This window comes from Stigmatopora argus, chromosome 19, assembly GCF_051989625.1.
Source record: "Stigmatopora argus isolate UIUO_Sarg chromosome 19, RoL_Sarg_1.0, whole genome shotgun sequence".
Classification (NCBI taxonomy): Eukaryota; Metazoa; Chordata; class Actinopteri; order Syngnathiformes; family Syngnathidae; genus Stigmatopora; species Stigmatopora argus.
This window is the reverse complement of record NC_135405.1, coordinates 2,159,728-2,178,924: the sequence shown is the minus strand read 5'-3', so window position 1 is coordinate 2,178,924 and position 19,197 is coordinate 2,159,728. Positions and strand designations below refer to the sequence as shown.

At 39.9% G+C, this 19,197-nt stretch overlaps 1 protein-coding gene across 7 annotated transcripts in view; it reads right to left on the bottom strand.

Moving 5' to 3' along the window:
• Nucleotides 1–4,253: 4,253 nt before the first annotated feature.
• epha7 (eph receptor A7) overlaps nucleotides 4,254–19,197 on the bottom strand; it is a 129,903-nt gene continuing 114,959 nt past the window's right edge. For 3 of the 7 annotated variants that reach the window (XM_077587748.1, XM_077587750.1, XM_077587752.1), the window contains 3 exons: nucleotides 10,566–10,715; nucleotides 7,534–7,727; nucleotides 4,254–5,471 (listed from right to left, as the gene is read on the bottom strand). In XM_077587748.1, the coding sequence (XP_077443874.1) occupies nucleotides 5,354–5,471; nucleotides 7,534–7,727; nucleotides 10,566–10,715 (462 nt within the window). In that variant the 3' untranslated portion in view covers nucleotides 4,254–5,353. Of the gene's footprint in view, nucleotides 5,472–7,533; nucleotides 7,762–10,565; nucleotides 10,716–19,197 lie in introns of those variants that run through there. The other 4 variants (XM_077587749.1, XM_077587751.1, XM_077587754.1 and 1 more) reach the window with 4 other exon arrangements.

Here is a 19,197-nt window from a genome sequence, read left to right as displayed (position 1 = left end):
TGATAAAAACAGTTTGATTTAAATGGTCCTACGCTTATTTTTTTACAATTTATATTGATTTTGCGTGAATCGCATTCACTCCGGAAATACTCCAGATATGGGACAATGGTACTCCTGAAATGGGGTTGGCGGAGGTTGGCAGCTCTGTAGACTGGTGACAGTATAAATCTGGGCAGATAAGATGCTAGAAGTGACTATAAAAACAGTGGGAATACCCAAAAATATATATAGACATGGAAAGTGGCAGTGTCCATTTATCTTATAAAAAATGAAGGCGGCTGTAGCGATCACATTTGTGCAAAAAGCTGATCCATTGAATGAATTGAACACTGAAGACAATGCACGCATAGCCAGTGACCTGGATTTAATCCTAAAAATTCCTCTCTACTGCGAGTTTAAAATGGATGAGATGCATTAAACAATTTATTCTACCAGTTGTTAGAGTTGTACTTACTTTTAGAGTTTTCTTCACCTCTTCCTTCCACACAAGAGAAAATCTGCATGCATTCCACCAGTTTGTGGGTATTTTGCTTTAGATTGCTGAGAGTGGTATAATTATGATGCAAAAGTTCAGGATAAACAACATATATGTATGATAGATCTGTAATACAACTTCAGGAATAGGCACAGAAAGAGTGAGATCAATTTAAAGGAAATAGGTTTATTACCGGACTGCAGGATGGAGAGAGAGAGATATCTGAATAGGTGCGAAAACATGTACAGTAATACCTTGACATACGAGTGTCCCAACATACGAGAGATTTGAGATACGAAGAAAATTCTGAGCAAATTTTTGCCGAGATACGAGACAAATTTGACATAAGAGCATATGATGCGGCTGCTAGGTGGTCCTTTTCAAGCTGTGCAGTGATATTCATGACGAGACGGAGGGGCTTCTTTTAATATGGAAGAAGGAGAAACAGCGGAATTTACAAGGACTTGAAAGTAAAGCAAGCAGCTGAGAGAGTGGATACTTCGACGCCACCCGAAACCTTCAAAGCGAGTCGTGGCTGGTTCAATAACTTTAAAAACTAAATAGGGATACACTCGTGAGGCACGGGAAGTACCGTAATTACTCGAATATAACGCGCACTCGAAAATAACACGCAGGTATAACTTTGGGCCAAAAAAATCTGGAAAAACGCAGTACTCGAATATAGTGCGCACCTAAAATTTCCCGCTGACGAAAATCAGAAATCTTACCTTTTTTTCTTCGTTTCACGATTGTTTTGTTCAAACAAATTTATTCATTAGAATCCTTCAAATGAAAAGTTCCTCTCTCTCTTTGTCTGTCCTCTCATACATCTCTTCGTTGAGAATCCTATCAACGTCCACGCTTCCTTCATCCACTTCCTCTTCCTCCCACAACACATCATCCGATTGGCTTTACGAGATGACGTAAAATCCGTGCGTCAAAGTGAGTTTGACAATGCTTTTTCCGATCGAAAATTTGTAATTTATTTTAGTTATTGATTATAACACTGAACTGAGAGAGGGTGAACTGAGACGGGTATGAGGCTAGAGGGGGGCAGTGGTGGTCTCGGCTTCACGAGATGACGTAAAATCCGTGCGTCGGCTCTACGAGATGACGTAAAATCCGTGCGTCAAAGTGAGTTTGACAATGCTTTTTTCGATCGAAAATTTGTAATTTATTTTATTCAATTCAATTTCAATTCAATTTATTTGGCAAGAAAAAGCACCAGGCTAAGGGCCATGTAACAAGACACAAAAAAAAAAAAAAAAATTAGTTTTTGATTATAACACGCACCCCCAACTATTGGAATTAATTATTTTGCAAAAACCTGCGTGTTATATTCGAGTAATTACGGTAGATAGTTCCGACTCAAAAGTCGCGTTGGAACACATTAACAGCTTTGCCTCGGTCATATCACAGCAAGGTTACATCAATTTTAAGTGTGTATCGTGAGCTAAGTTCATTTAAGTTAAATTTAAAGTTTATGTTATGTTACGTAGTGTGACAAAAGTGGAGCGAACCGAACATGTCAAGTCTCTCTCCTCCGCCGTTAGCCGCTACCGCCTGTCTCAAAGGTAAGAACTCCATGCAATACTGTACATCGTGATTTGTTCTAAAGCTCCAGACAAAACCATGACTTTCCTTGCAGACTCTTGGGGGACAAAACAAAAAGGTAAGCAGATTTTAAATTCTGCATGATTTATATAAACATTAAAATTTTAAAAGAGTCTTGGGAAAGATCTGAGATTATCGTCTTGGTGAGATAAGATTGTTATTGTTATTCAGGAAGTTGTATTTTTGTAAATTGTTGAGTATTTTTGTAAATTGTTGAGTATTTTTGTAAAAAGTCACGTCCTGTGTGGGCTGCGCTGAAAGTCGTGTCCTGTGCGTAATCGCGCCAAAAAAGCTATCGTATTAAATCGCATATAAGCCACTTTTGTCGGACAAAAAAATGATGACTGAATCAAGGGTACGGCTTATATGCGCATACAAACACAACATGCACGAAACTGCAAGTTGGCGCCGCCATGGCATAATGACGTCACGACGCAATGGCGGTCGATACGGTCATTTATTTCAAAATAGAGAAAAGATAAACAGATAAAACGCTAAACAGAATGTATTTTGAACTCTATGAACGAAATTCAAGAAGAAAAAAAACGTACGTATCTTGCATAAAACGTTAAAAAAAATCAGCCATTTTACCTAGGGCGCTACTGTCTAAACCTCATTAAACGTGCTCTGACTGCCTACAGACGAGTAGCCTTGATTTTGAAATAAAACAAAATTCTACTTTGATTTTTTTTCCGTTTTGTTTCTTGTTCGAAAGTGACAACTATTGGAGTAATATGAACTACCAAAAGAATTAAGATATTTTAACATTAGTAGCAATATGGCAGCCACAACATCTTAAACTTCTGGGAAGAAAATTGTAATTTCTGTAATTAGAAAGCATCAAGTTCTCATCAAGATAGACTTATTTCTTTTTTGAAATTGAATAATTTGATATTTTGCATTTACAAATGCATATTAACGTATGATATTGACCCAAATAATATGCTTTTGATTCATACAGTATCTCAGAAATACCACTGATTTTTCTTAAGATTTTCCCTTCAAAGTAACACATTTGTATTCCCTATTAACCATGAATATGGAGGTGAAAATTGGGATTCAGGGGCGGCTTATACGCGAGAAATTGAAAAATAAAACATTTGAAGGCAATTTTAAGGGTGCGGCTCATATGCAAGTAAATACGGTCTATGCTTTTTTCAAACAAAGTCGCTGTTTCTATTTGAATAAGCGCCAATAGGACACTTTTATCGAAAAAAAGAACTGTGTAGTCCTCAAAATTGTCGCTGGATAAAAAGCAGCTGTGTACGCATCCAAAAACCATGTAAAGAATATGGCCAGTTCAAAGGTTGAGGGAAAATTGTGGAGTGCTCTCACCACGTGAAGAGAGACCAGACCCCGCGTAACAGGGGTTCCGGAACCCCATACTCCCGGGTCACCCCCCACAAGACTGCCCGGGGGACATGGTCGAACCTTCTCTAAGTCCACAAAGCACATGTAGACTGGTTCGGTGAACTGATCTGGGATTGCCGCCACGACAGGCCCCAACCACCTTGCGGCCGCGGCTTCGGTCTCCCGCCTCAGCAATTGAAGTGCGGAACATGGTCCACTCGGACTCAATGTCCCCCGCCTCTTCCCGGACATGGGAGAAATTCTGTCGGAGGTGGGAATTGAAACTCCTTCTTACAGGGGACTCAGCCAGGCGTTCCCAGCAGACCCTCACAAAACGTTTGGGTCTCCCGGGCCGCACGGGCATCCGTCCCCACTATTGGAGCCAACTCACCACCAGGTGGTAATCGGTTTACAGCTCCACCCCTCTCTTTACCCGAGCTTCCAGGACATGCGGCCGCAAGTCCGACGACATGACAACAAAGTCGATTATCGAACTGCGGCCTAGGGTGCCAAGTGCACACATGGACACCCTTATGCTTGAACATGGTGTTCATTATTGTCAACCCACGACTAGCGCAGAAATCCAACAATAGAACACCACTCGGGTTCCGGTCAGGGGGGCCGTTCTTACCAATCACTCCCCTCCAGGTCTCACTGTCATTGCCCATGTGAGCATTGAAGTCCCCCAGCAGAACGAGGGAGTCTCCCGAAGGAATACTCTCCAGCATCCCCTCCATGGACTCCAAAAAGGGTGGGTACTCTCAACTGCTGTTTGGTGCATACGCACAAACAAAATTGCACGGTTTTTTTTACCTTATTGAAGGCTTTGATGTGTTAATTTTTATTTGATTGATAGTTTGTTACAGTTTTCTCTGTGTAAACAGGGGGTCTGTTATGAATTATTTGTTATAAATATGAACTTATAGGTTTGAGCCATATTCGGTCCATTTAACATTACTACCATCTCAAAATAAATAAGGCTGTGAATGTCGGACCTGAAAATCCATGTCCATCTATTTACGGTAGCTCAGAACTGAGTAATGCAATAATGATAATCCAACACAACATTGATTATCAGACAGCATGTTTGTTTGGTAAATACAAATATAAATTTCTAGACAGGGATGAAAGGGATTTTTCCAAAAGGGGTTCTACTTTCAGGACACATAACTACCACTTTCTCAAATGGAGATACTTTTTTAACTTGGGAATTATTGCTTAATCAAAATTCATTTATTGCACACAAACATCTGTAGTTTCCACTGTGTTCTTGCAGTGCACGATAAGGTAATACAAGCCTTACAAAAAAACTTTGGTTGACAAGCATTCAAACTGAACCAGACACAAAGCAATCTATGTCTCAATAGTCATCATATGTAAAACACACCTTTCAATCCTAAACTTAAATATCTAAACAAAAGTGCCCAACATATTAAGACAAAGGAAGTTTTGGAATCGGTGCAATGGTGTCGTACCTTCAATTCATACTTTTGTGATGGCTTTGTCCAATAATGATAATTTGACCAAGAGTCAAAGATGTTCTACCTAGGAAAACATCAGTGTTGTGAAATTTAATGATTACAAAAGTGTTTTAATACTAAACAATTTACAATCAGACTTACACGATACCTAAATAGAAAACACAATTTGGGAAGGTTTCCACTTGTTTTTACACTGTGTCTAAATCTAAGAAGAATGACAAAAAAAATGTATGGAGAATGGCACATAGAAAAACAATCTGAAAAAAAAGACTCAATGTGTACATTTAGTTTTCACTTTTTTAAAAAGAAAAAAATACATTACAGGACGGTTCATGTGACTAATTCATTAAGTTAAAAACATTATTTTCAATGCATTTGGTGCGTGGGTTTAACAATAGAGATTGCTATTTTTTTGCCCTTTTTCTTTTTGCCCTCATGAGTCCTGGATTCCTGTTTTGTGAAGATTCGACATGTGGGATCTTATTGTCTGAATGCTGCTTGTTATATTTTTCTGATGGTCCTCCAGTGTAATACCCAACCTCATGACATCCCTGGAAGACAATAAAATCAGTGAGACTAGAAGTCGGGAACCTTTTTAAATAAAAATGCCATCATTTTATACATGTTTTAAAATGACCCCTTCTCCGCTGAATTTACATAATATATGGGCACTTGCTCCGGAAGATAACCAACCATTCTATTCAATTATGTTAGTGAACTCTTCCTCGACATAACGTTTCGCTGACTCTTGGTCTGCCGTGGAGGCTTCCCCATACAGTCATACCTCTACTTACGAAATTCATTGGTTCCATAACTTTTTTTCGTAAATTGAACATTTCGTAAATGGGGCAGTACTTGATATGTAAATTCTCTAATTCGTACCACGGTCCTCAGACACCTACCAACTAGAGCCTTTAAAAGTGGTCAAAGTGTCACAATTTTGTATGAAAGATGTGAGAAACACATAAATTAGGAAAAAAATACAAGAGAATGATTTATTAATGAACTGAATAATAAGCAAGCAAAATCTATCCGTGTTAAAACGCAGATGAACAAGGGGAACCTAACGGTAGGCAGGAGAGAGAGAGAACACACGAACAACTGAACACACATCTAATAAACATAATATTAAGAATTTAAACAACAACATAACATTCATCAAAAAACATTATCGTTTTATGATTTCTTTGGAATTTTAGTTGACACAATTTATTTCTCGCTATCGGTTTGGAATTAAGTTTCCCTTCTGCAGTGATGATTGACGGACTTTTTGGTAAAAAAATGCAAAGACAATTGCCTTTGATGACTTTTAACAATGTTTCTATAATGGAACAGACAAACCTCGTCAAAGTGGGCGATTGCACAACTCGTGATCACTTTTTTTGGAAGTGTTTTTCTACAAAGAGAGAAAGTTTTTAAAATTTCTCCAACATTTCTTTGATTTTTGCAGTTGGAATGCTCACTGCTTCCTCCTCGTCCACCTTATCGTTATATTCCCCCTGTATTGCGAGTGTTGCATTAAGTCTAGTTCCTTCAGCTCCTTTGTTGAGAGTTTGTTTTTTGTGCCACTCGACCAACTCGTCAATGTCCTACTAGCTAACCACTTCTTTTCATTCGCACAGGTACTTTTCTTGGGAGGCATGATGATAAAAACAGAGTAAGGAGCTTTATCCACACTTCCAAAAACTCAACAAAAGACACCGTCAGAACTCCGTGACGACGAACGGCGGTCAAAAGTACATAAGAGAGTCCGGTCCACTATGAACATTCACAAGGTCGAACACAAGTAAGCACACCAAGACAGATGAGTGAAATTTTGAAGCTTCTGCAGAAGCACGGAGGGAGAACAGACAGAGTTACTCTGCGTAAGACTCGGGTCAATCTTCGACTGTCTCCGTTCTCCAATCTCCGATCATTCTCCTTCTGCATCAACTGTTTAATTAGGGCAAGATTGCGTGACATACAAATTCTCTATGACAAAGGACATACAAATTCTCTATGACAAAGGAGATATAAATTCTCTATGACAAAGGACATACAAATTCTCTATGACAAAGGACATACAAATTCTCTAACACAAAGGACATACAAATTCTCTATGACAAAGGACATACAAATTCTCTATGACAAAGATGCATGGCTGTGACACCGATGGCTGTGACACGGATTAAAGGTCTCTATGACAAAGATGCATGGCTGTGGCACAGATGGCTGCGACACGGATTGAAGGTCTCTATGACAAAGATGCATGGCTGTGACACGGATTGAAGGTTATGACAAGGCTATGATACGGATTGAAGGTTATGACAAGGCTGAAACATTCTTTGTTTACTTTAAGATTATTTCACAAAGAGAATTTGGAAAGATTGATAGACAGCCAATGAGAGACCAGAAGAGTGTAGCGAGATTGTAAAGTAAGAATCAATGTATCCGCGACAATTTCAAAATAAAATATCGGATATAGGAAATGTATTGACGTTTGGGGGGGAATTCCTTAACTTGGCTCTTGTTTTCGTATCTTGAGGCAATCATTTGCATATAAAAAGCTTTTGTAACCTGACGATTTTGTACCTAGAGGCATTCGTAAGTAGAGGTGCGACTATTCTTCCTTACCATGCACAGATTTTGGGCAAGGGTTTTAGTGTACTGGGATTCCGTATCATTTTGTCAAGATTCCTGATGAGCTGATCAAACTTGGGACGTTCTCTTCTGTCTTTTTTCCAACAAGCCAACATAAGCTGATGTAGACCTGGGGGACAGTCCTTAGGAGCTGGAAGGCGGAAGGTCTCCTCTAGAGCTTTCATGACCTGGACAGTGAAAAGAAGTTTGTGCCATTGGTTGCTGATACGCAACAATTAAGACACATTTAGCCACAGTCAAATTGTTATTTGTAATGCTGATAAAAATCAGTAGAAATCAGACAACAAACTGCATTAAAATGAACTTGACAAAAGCTCTAAATCAGTGGTGTCCGACCTTTTATGTCTAAAGACCTACTTTTCAAGTAGCCAACCTCCCGCAATCTACCTGTCCAATGTCCACATGGTCAATCCCCACAGATCCTTTTTAGCATGCAGTAGAAACTACCCTCAGAACATGTTTTCTTGTTGTCAGACAGCCATTAGACATCACATACAGTCCTCTCTCAAACACGCACGCACACACACACACACACACACACACACACACACACACACACACACACACCGATTCAGGGTGTCCCCCCTGGCCTGGAGATCGCTGGGATTGGCTCCAGCACCCCCCCGAGACCCTAATGAGGGTAAAGCGGTTCAGAAAATGAGATGAGAACTATAGTGTGTGGGCACTCGGAGGTCCCTAATTACAATATGGAACCCTTGACAGTGATCGCTATATTTTTTCTGAAGATTGGCGTTGTTGGAGTCCCTAATAACAATCGATGATGCAGAATTGAGAGGGACATCAAAAAAATATCAATGAAATAAAATATTTTGATTTAATGACAATGAAGTATTATTGATTGATGACTTTTGTCATGCAAATTTTGAGTTAAAAAGCTAGGAGTATATTAAGATTATATTCGAAAAGGATGAGGGAAGGAATGTCTTGCTGTGACTGGCCACCACACAAGCGTACATTAAGAAATTATAATATAGTTGATAATATAAAGAATTGATCGTTAAATAATTTAAAAGATGTATAATGATAATGGTAGAAAATGAGTCTAATTTAATGCACTTGTGGATGCCACAAAGTCATATGTTTCAGAACTGGTAGAATTATTTAAATCAGATAAGGTAAACATTCCCTAAGCACAAGGTTTAGACTTGAAAAAACAATGAAAGAAGAGTTTTCAAGCCTGCGCAAAGTGTGAAAATATGTTCAACTAATTTGCTAACTCACAAAATTCTAATATTTCATTCATTTATTTATTTAAGACTGACTAAAACCCTTGAGTCTATTATCGAAATCATTATTATGAGTTAATATCAAAATAATAAGTAAAGTAATCCCTCAAATATTGTGGATAATGTAGACCAGACATGGCCACGGCAATCGAAAAACCACGAAGTAGGATGTCATATATTCAAAAATATACATTCCCATTTGTGATATACAGTGGTACCTTGAGATACGAGCTTAATGCGTTCTGGGACTCAGCTCGAATGTTGATTTACTCGTATCTCAAATCAACGTTTCCCATAGAAATTAACTAAAAACTAATTAATTCGTTCCAACCCTCTGAAAAAACACCAAAAACAGGATATTGGATTGGAAAAACATTTTTATTTGTTCTAATTCGCCATCTATTAACAGAGTAACAAATAACTAGTGGTTATGATGTTTAATAGTACTAAAACTTGACTTATTTTGTAGAGGGCAGAGAGAGAGGGAGAGAGAGAGCGAGAGAGACTTTTTGCCCGGCAACACGCTTGTAACATAACATAAACAAATTTAAATGAACTTGGATTAAGATACAGACACTCAAAATTAAGTTTAATCTAACCTTACACTAAACTTAATTCAAATTTTGTTTTGAAGAAGGTAAAAAAAAAAACTTCCTTCTCCCGGGTTGGCTCTATTTGCCCCACCTCCACCCTGACTTTCAGCTGCAGCTAAAAGGAACCTATCGAGGGTTGTTTGCTTTTGTCTTGTTTTCAAAATATTCCGAAAATGATGCACACAAATGTCCTCACAATAGGATAACACACGGCCACTTGCCAACGAGAAGTAGTATACTCCTCTCGTATTAGCGATCAAGCTCCGCCGTTCTTTTTTTTTTCAGACAGGCTTTATCATCATCATCGAATCATCAAAAGCCTATTGTCATCATACACAGCTGCATATGACGAAATTGGTGGTGCTAGCCATTGACAGCATGAATGATTATAGGCCTGTTGCACTCACGCCTGTGATCATGAAGTGCTTTGAAAAGTTGATAGCCCGCCATATCAGGAATACAATCCCTCCCTCAGTTGACCCTCACCAGTTTTGTTATAGAGCAAATAGGTCCACTGAGGACGCCATCGCCGTAGCTCTACACACAGCACTGAGTCACCTGGAGCAACCTGGGAACTATGTGAGGATGCTTTTCATTGACTATAGCTCAGCCTTCAACACTATAATACCGGACATTCTGACTGACAAACTCTTCCACCTTGGACTATCCTCGTCCATCTGCTGTTGGATAAAGAACTTCCTAACCAACCGACCACAAACTGTTAGACTTGGTTCCCACCTTTCTTGTGCCCTGCAATCGTCTGACCACCGATACAGGATGTCCTGCCCGCCCTCTGGCCCAAAGTTAGCTGGGATAGGCATTTATCAAGGTTTCCTTGGCTTGTGTCTCCATCCAGCATATCATCACCACTCTATCACAACTATTGAACGCACTTAGTTTGCCACTAAATGCTCTCTGTCATCGGGAAGACAACCCTTTAAATCAGGAGGTTTCAGAATTGGCACTTTTGAAACTAATTTTCTTTGAGCGTCTCCAGTCATAGAACTTGACGGTTTTCCAAATTTGCTGATGTTTTTTTTGGGGTCACTCTGTATTTCAGTATGCGCAGTTAATTTGTCAAATCATTTACAATAGATGAATCATTCCAAAGACCCAACATTTTTTAACTACCAAAAACAGTTTGGATAGTTAGATAGCTACTCACCTCTTCATTAGACATGTCCCAGTATGGCCTTTCTCCAAAGGACATGGCCTCCCACATGACAATCCCATAACTCCAAACATCACTTGCAGATGTGAATTTACGGAACTGGATGGCTTCTGGAGCGGCCCACCGTACTGACATTTTTTCAATCTGCCCAGAAAAATATTTGTGTGAGAATTTCCCAATAAGAAAATGAACTGTGTTCTTAAAGATGCCCATACAAAAGCAAAAAACATAAACGTGTAATAAATCATTCATTCATGTTCCGTAACGCTGATCCTCACAAGCATCACCTAGTGGCCACTACCTTGCTCAAACTACCTCTCTTGTATAGCGCACTAACCTCAATTCCGTCATCATGCAGATACACCTTCCTGCTAGTATATGGGAGATCAACAAGAAGTTGGGAGCCATTTGGAAAGAAACTCTAGCATAACAATAAAAAATATATAGATCTATCGGCTACAGGAACTGGATTTACATTTTGGAGAATGTTTGATGTATGCAACTTGTACAGTTTATTTGTATAATGGTTTTACATCAAAGCTTTTTATGACAAGAATATTTTGTAGCTAGATGAATTTGTATGTAAAGGCCAGACTATGTGTATGTAAATATCAGTTTTTATACAGAAAATAATGACAATACATCTCAAACAAATGGTTATAGCAATATATTCGAGAGAAAAAAATTGCCTCATTCAAATAATGCAAAATCTGTCAATCACATCTTATTATCTGAAAATTTAAATCTGTAAAAAGTGCAATCCCATTTTTAAATGAATGGCTTCTGGTTTTTGAAATGTAAATTAACCAATCTACTGTGATAAAACAACAACATTGAAACAATTGCATCAACTCGAGTTCTGCAGCTAGGAGGGCCTAATTTAGACTACAGTAATACCTTGAGATACGAGGTTAATGTGTTCCGGGACCAAGCTCGTATGTCGATTTACTCGTATGTCAAATCAACTTTTCCCATAAAAATGAACTAAATACAAATTAATTCATTCCCACACTGATAAAAACGCCCAAAACAGGATATTGGAATGGAAAAACATATTTTTATTTGTTCTAATTCGCCATTGACGGGAGCATTTGAAGACATAAGAAAGTTCAGTAACATAAAAAGACTTGGTGTACAGAACCCTGCCCAGCTTGCATCACCATCAGCAAAACTGCCGATAACCATAGTGTCAGCGGCTCCCCAAGGCTTGAGTCAGCATGAAGATAACCCTGAGCCTCCCATACATAAGCTCATCTCTTTTTCCCATCCACACCCTCAATGAGATAGAAGCCATTGTTTGTATTGCATTGACGGTCACATAGCACTATGTTTATTAAACTCGACAAGTTGTCACATTTCTGCCTGTTTCCATTATTTACCTCTTGGACCATTTGGACGAGCACGCGAGTGAACAATCAACGGACTTTCACTCAACACCATCTACTAACCGAGTAACTAATAACTATCTAGAGGTTATGATGTTGAATACTAAAAAGAGACATTATTCAGTACAATGTGGAGTGCGGGATGGGATAGGGAGAGAGAGAGAGACTTTTTGTACAGCAACGCGCTCGTAACATAACAAACAAATTTAAACGAACTTTTACTGCGATACAGACACTCTCAAAAATAAATTTAATCTAACCTTACAATAAATTTAATTCTAATTTTGTTTTAATTTTTTTTACCTTTCTTCTCTTGGGTAGGCTCTTTTTGCCCCGCCTCCACCCTGACTTTCAGCTGGAGTTTTTAAAAGGAACTTATCGAGGGTTGTTTGCTTTTGTCTTCCCTTCAAAATATTCAAAAAATGAGGCACACAAATGTCCTCACAATAGGATAACGCACGACCACTGGCCAACTTGTCCGGGAAGCACTCCTCTCATATTGGCGAGCAAGCTCTGCGACGGGTACAGCACTTTCATATTTTTAAAATATTTTGTGCTTAATATTGATTGTCATCATACGCCTTTTCTTTGCACAATTCTTCATTCACTCACCCGGCCGGTGCTTGTAGAGATCTTTACACAAGGGAGTTGTAGCGACAAAGACACTGCGGCTGAAATGATAACCAGACTCTTGCTGGTATGCTCGTTTTTCAAAATGTGTCTCGTATCTTAAGGCAAATATTTGCTCGGATCTTTACTCGTATGTTGGGCCACTCGTATGTCAAGGTATTACTGTACTAGCAACTCAAACAGAGATTACAAAGTAAAAATTTAAGTTGTTTTTTTTAAATGATTGTGTAGCTAATTCTTTGAGTCGTTTCAAAGCAACAGTAACTTCACCATCCGTATGTCTTATTAGGAATGAAAGTACAACAATAATCAGTATAAAATGAACATCACATTCTTCAGAGTTACTCCATTTTGATTGTAATCAATAGTGTGAATGCTAAGATTCAACAGTATAGGATATTCACAGGGTGGCCTGATGCCGCGAACTGTTAGCGCGTTGGCCACACAGCTCTGGGGTCCTCCGGTTTCCTCCCAGATTCCAAAAATATTTTCTTTGCACAACTCTTCATTCCACCTGCTTGCTTTGGACCCATTCTTGTTCCCTGTATTCTGCACTTACTAACGAGAAAAAAATAACTGAAAAAATGCAACGCTCCGCCCAGTGCTCATAGGGATCTTTACACGAGGGAGTTGCGGCAAGAAAGACAGTGCGGCTGAAATCATAAGCAGCCTCTCGCGTCTCGGCCACCTGACTGTCTCATATGCGCGTATCTCAAAAATTGTCTCTTATGTTTCCTTGCATCTTTCATACAAAATTTGGACACTTTGACCAATTCAGTTGGTAGTTGTGTGAGGACCGCGGATTGAATTAGAGAATTTACATATAAAGTACTGCTCTACTTATGAAATTTTCAAGTTACGAAAAAAGTTCTGGAAGCAATTAATTTCGTAAGTAGAGGTACGAATGTATATATATTATACAAGCAGAAGAGCTCGGCGTTGCCGGGCCTTCTACTTGTTGGCTCGAATGGTGGCAGCTTTCCTTGTTCGACATCCGAGCTGGGTCTTCCTGGGAGCCATGTAAAGGTGGAGGGGGAGCGCAGCGCATTAGTTTTTTACTTATTTTTTTAAATATTTTATCGATTTTATTTGCTGTTATGAGGCCGCTGATCTTGCAAACGTAAATTTATATATACATTTAGAAGACAGTTGTTGCGCTATAAAAAAAATCTCTTGAAAAATGGGTTAAATGAAAAAGGACAACGTGAGTTACATGCAAAGCACAGCAAACGTGTATACAATTATGTACAGGTATCTTGAGCTGGGAAAGACCGCCCTCGCGTGTCCAAGCATGATTACTACCTTGGACCATTTTTCAAAAAATCAATTTTTTTCTTTAGCGATTTTTGAAGAATTCACAAAATCAAGCTCAGAACACTCACTAACGTTTAAAGTACAACCGTGTAAATTTGTAGTAAAATCGGTCCACCCGTTCCAGAGAACGTAGGGTAAAGACAAACCTACAAACACACACACACAAACTTAAATTTAATTTGGCCGCTCAAGTCTGAGATTGCCGTTGACTGTCGCGAGTCTTCCTGGCTGAGCTGAGCTCTGTTGGCTCGAATGGCGGCAGCTTTCCTTGTTCGACGTCCGAGCTGGGTCTTCCTGGGAGCCATTTCCAGTGGATGTAAAGGTGGGGGGGGGGGAGCGCAGTGCATTAGTTTTTTTATTTTTATATTTTATTTATCATTTTATTTGCTGTTAAGAGACCGCTGATCTTGCAAACTTAAATTTATATATACAGTTAGAAGACAGTTGTTGCGCTATAAAAAATTATCTTTTGAAAAATGGGTTAGATGAAAAAGGATTAGAATACAGTTATTGCGCTATAAAAAATTCTCTTTTGAAAAGTGGGTTAGATGAAAAAGGAAAATGTGAGTAACACGCATAGCACAGCAAACGTGTGTCCAATTATGTACAGGTATCTTGAGCTGGGAAACACCGCCATCGCGATTACTACCTCGGACCATTTTTCAAAAAATTCGATTTTTTTCAATTATCAATTTTCGATACTTATCGAGGGTGCTTTGACACAAAACCTAGCCTAAAACACTCACAGACGCGTAACGTATAACTGTGTGAATTTTCACAAAAATCGGTTCAGCCGTTTCAGAGTCCATAGGGAAAAAACAGATACATACACTGTTGGGGTTATTCTGGATAATATTATAGATGTATGGGTACTCGGATGATTCGCCTAAAGACGTTTCGTTTCTCCCCGGGAACAGTGCTTTGTGGGCGGATTTTAATGACACATGCTGAGTTTCATTATCGAGCTCCATATATTTCCCGAGTTTGAGCACTTTAAAAATCGGCCGGGGTTCCCCCGAGCCTATCCGAGAATAGTGCGCCGTGAGCGGACTGGGTTGGACGACGCCCCGCTGAATTTCTGCAGCTCCAGAATTTTTTCAAATTTGAGCCCCACACACATTGGAGGGGTTTTTCACCGAGCACAGTGCTCTGTGGGCGTACAGGGGTGACACATGCCCAGCTGGAATCCTGAGCACCATAATTTTTTTCTAAGCGTGAGCACCACACACATCAACGGTGTGTTTCCCCAGTGCCTATCCGACATTTGATGTCGCAAATACAAATACTAGTATTTGTGTTTAATCATTAAACGCTGTTTTCGGCTGGATTTTACCGAATTTGAGAGCATTTTGAGCCGTTTGGCGAATGGCTCTGTTCTTAAAATGGCCGACAAGCGACGACGTCGAGCTCCGCTGCCTCACAACGCGCATCGGACATGTAGTCTGTATACACGAAGAATATGTGAATTTCCTTTGTCTTCTTTTAAATAAAATACTAGTATAAAATACAATACTAGTATTGTATATACAAATACTAGTATTTGCATGTAATCATTAAATGCTGTTTTAAGATGGATTTAGAAAAATTTCTGGAGCTGCAACTCAGCATGTGTCATTAAAATCCGCCCACAAAGCACTGTTCCCGGGGAGAAACCCCCCCGATGACCGTAGGGATATGATTTACCTACTCGGTGGGCCGGATTACAAAATCCTAACGGGCCGTATATGGCCCGTAGGCCGAGGTTGCAAAACTTGTACACACACGATCCGGGGGCGGGGCGAGCGCGCGAATCCCGTTTTAGCGAAACCTCCGTTCAGCCGAACCTCCGTTCGGCCGAACCTCCATTCGGCCGAATGACCGTTCGGTGGAACGTCCATTCGGCGACCTGTCCGTCTGTCAAACGTCCGTCGGCGAAACGTCTTTAGGCGAATCATCCGGCCACGGATGTATGCATTTTAATTACTTTTGTATAAGAGTGTCTTTAATTTGAGACTGTGGCAAACTCGTGGTCACCCTCCAGGACAGCTGGCTCCAGCTGTGACAACATACACAAACATAGACAAAGATCAATTTATATAATATATAGATATAGAATATAGAAAATGGATATAAAAAAATTTAATAGACCACGAATTGTGCAAGTTAAAAGATTAGAGAGGCCTGTAATTGTCAACATGGGTAAATCTCAACCATGAGGGAGAATGTGGGAAAAAAACTGAAAATCACATTGTTCACATTATTAAAGAATTTATTTCCAAATTAGAGTGGAAAATAAGTATTTGGTCACCTACAAACAAGCAAGATTTCTGGCTGTCAAAGAGGTCTAACTTCTTCTAACTAGGTCTAACAAGGTCTCCACTCGTTACCTGTATTAATAGCATCTGTTTAACTCATTATCGGTATAAAAGACACCTATCAACAACCTCATTCCTTCACACTCCAAACTTCACTATAGCCAAGATCACAGAGCTGTTGAAGGACACCAGAGACAAAATTGTAGACCTGCAACAGGCTGGGAAGACTGAATCCGCAATAGGTAAAACTCTTGGTGTAAAGAAATCAACTGTGGGAGCTATGGGATAGACAGGCCATCTGGCTTTACAATTGTTTGTTAAGATTGTAAAATGTAAGATAGACAGGCCAAACTGGCTTGACAATTGTTTGTTAAGATCGTGGAATGTAAGATAGGCTAACTAGTTGGCCTTGCATTTGTTTGCTTGTATTGTGCGATGTGGCAAACTCGGTTTGCAATTTTTTGCTTGTATTGTGCGATGTGGCAAACTCGGTTTGCAATTGTTTGTTCGGATCGCACAATGTAAGATAGGCTGCGGCAGTTTGTGTGAGCTATAAAAATATCGTGTTTGCATAAAACTTAGTCCTGCAAATGTCTAACCATATCAGCCTAAAGTTTTGTTTACATAAACTTTGTCCTAAATTGCTGTCTTAGAAATATTACCCTGTTTTCCTATATAAAGACTGACCCACTGTTCATTTGGAGAGAAAGTTGCAAGGACAACAGACTGAGCGTGTTCGCAGCTGATAGAGCTCTCTCCCCATCCTGCAGTCTGGTAATAAACCTATTTCCTTTAAATTGATCTCACTCTTTCTTAACCTGTTCCTGAAAATGTATTTTCAGATCTATCAGGAGCAATTATTAGAAAATGGAAGACATACAAGACCACTGATAATCTCCCTTGATCTGGGGTTCCATGCAAGATCTCACCCCGTGGCATCAAAATAATAAAAGAACAGTGAGCAAAAATCCCAGAACCACACGGGGGGATCTAGTGAATGACCTACAGAGAGCTGGAACCACAGTGACAAAGGCTACTATCAGTAACACAATGTGTCGCCAGGGACTCAAATCCTGCACTGCCACATGTGTCCCCCTGCTGAAGCCACTACACATCCAGGACCGTCTGCGGTTCACTAGGGAGCATTTGGATGATCCAGAAGAGGACTGGGAGAATGTGTTATGGTCAGATGAAACAAAAATATAACTTCTTGGTAGAAACACAGGTTCTCGTGTTTGGAGGAGAAAGAATACTGAATTGCATCCAAAGAACACCATATCCACTGTGAAGCATGGGGGCGGACACATCAGGTTTTGGGGCTGTTTTTCTGCAAAGGGACCAGGACCACTGATCTGTGTAAAGGAAAGAATGAATGGGGCCATGTATCGAGAGATTTTGAGTGAAAATCTCCTTCCATCAGCAAGGACACTGAAGATGAGACGTGGTTGGGTCTTTCAGCATAAAAATGATCCAAACACACAGCCAGGACAACAAAGGAGTGGCTTCATAAGACGCATTTCAAGGTCCTGGAGTGGCATAGCCAGTCTCCAGATCTCAACCCCATAGAAAATCTGTGGAGGGAGTTGAAAGTCCATGTTGCCCAACGACAAACCCAAAACATCACTGCTCTATAGGAGATCTGTATGGAGGAATGGGCCAAAATACCAGCAACAGTGTGTGAAAAACTTGTGAAGAGTTGCAGAAAATGTTTGAGACAATTGGTGGTTGACTAAATACTTAATTGCCCCACTGTATGTATACATACAGTTGTGGTCAAAAGTTTACATACACTTGTGAAGAACATAATGTCATGGCTCTCTTGAGTTTCCAGTTATTTCTACAACTCTGATTTTTCTCTGATAGTGATTGGAACAGATACTTCTTTGTCACGAAAAACATTCATGAAGTTTGATTCTTTTATGACGTTATTATGGGTTAACAGAAAAAGTGATCAAATCTGCTGGGTCAAAAATATACATACAGCAACACCAATTAGCAATTTTGGTGACTTAGAAAGTTGTGTCAGTGAAATGAGCTTCATAGCATGGCCTCTTAACTTCTTGTGAGTGATTATGAGTGACTACAGCTGGTGACTTCTCTGAGGCCATTTAAATAGGGCTCATTGGATACAAACACCCACAAACGCTACAATGGGAAAGTCAAAGGAGCTCAGCATGGATCTGAAAAAGCGACTCCTTGACTTGAACAAGTCAGGAAAGTCACTTGGAGCCATTTCAAAGCAGCTGCAGGTCCCAAGAGCAATAGTGCAAACAATTGTTTGTAAGTATAAAGTGCATGGCACTGTTTTGTAACTGCCACGATCAGGAAGAAAACGCAAGATATCACCTGCTGCTGAGAGAAAATTGGTCAGGAGGGTGAAGATTCAACCGAGAATCACCAAAAAGCAGATCTGCCAAGAATTAGAAGCCGCTGGAACACAGGTGTCAGTGTCCACAGTCAAGCGGGTTTTGCATCTCCATGGACTGAGAGGCTGCCGTGCAAGAAGGAAGCCCTTGCTCCAAAAGCGGCACCTCAAGGCTCGACTGAAGTTTGCTGCTGATCACATGGAGAAAGATAAGACCTTCTGGAGGAAAGTTCTGTGGTCAGACGAAACAAAAATTGAGCTGTTTGGCCACAATGCCCAGCAATATGTTTGGAAGAGAAAAGGTGAGGCCTTTAACCCCAAGTACACCATGCCTACCGTCAAGCACGGTGGTGGTAGTATTATGCTGTGGGGCTGTTTTTCTCTGCCAATGGAACTGGTGCTTTACAGAGAGTAAATGCGATAATGAAGGAGGATTACCTTCAAATTCTTCAAGATAACCTAAAGTCATCAGCCCGAAGATTGGGTCTTGGGCGCAGTTGGGTGTTCCAACAGGACAATGACCCCAGACACACATCAAGAGTGATAATGGAATGGCTAAATCAGGCTAGAATTAAGGTTTTCGAATGGCCTTCCCAAAGTCCTGACTTAAACCCCATTGAAAACTTGTGGACAATGCT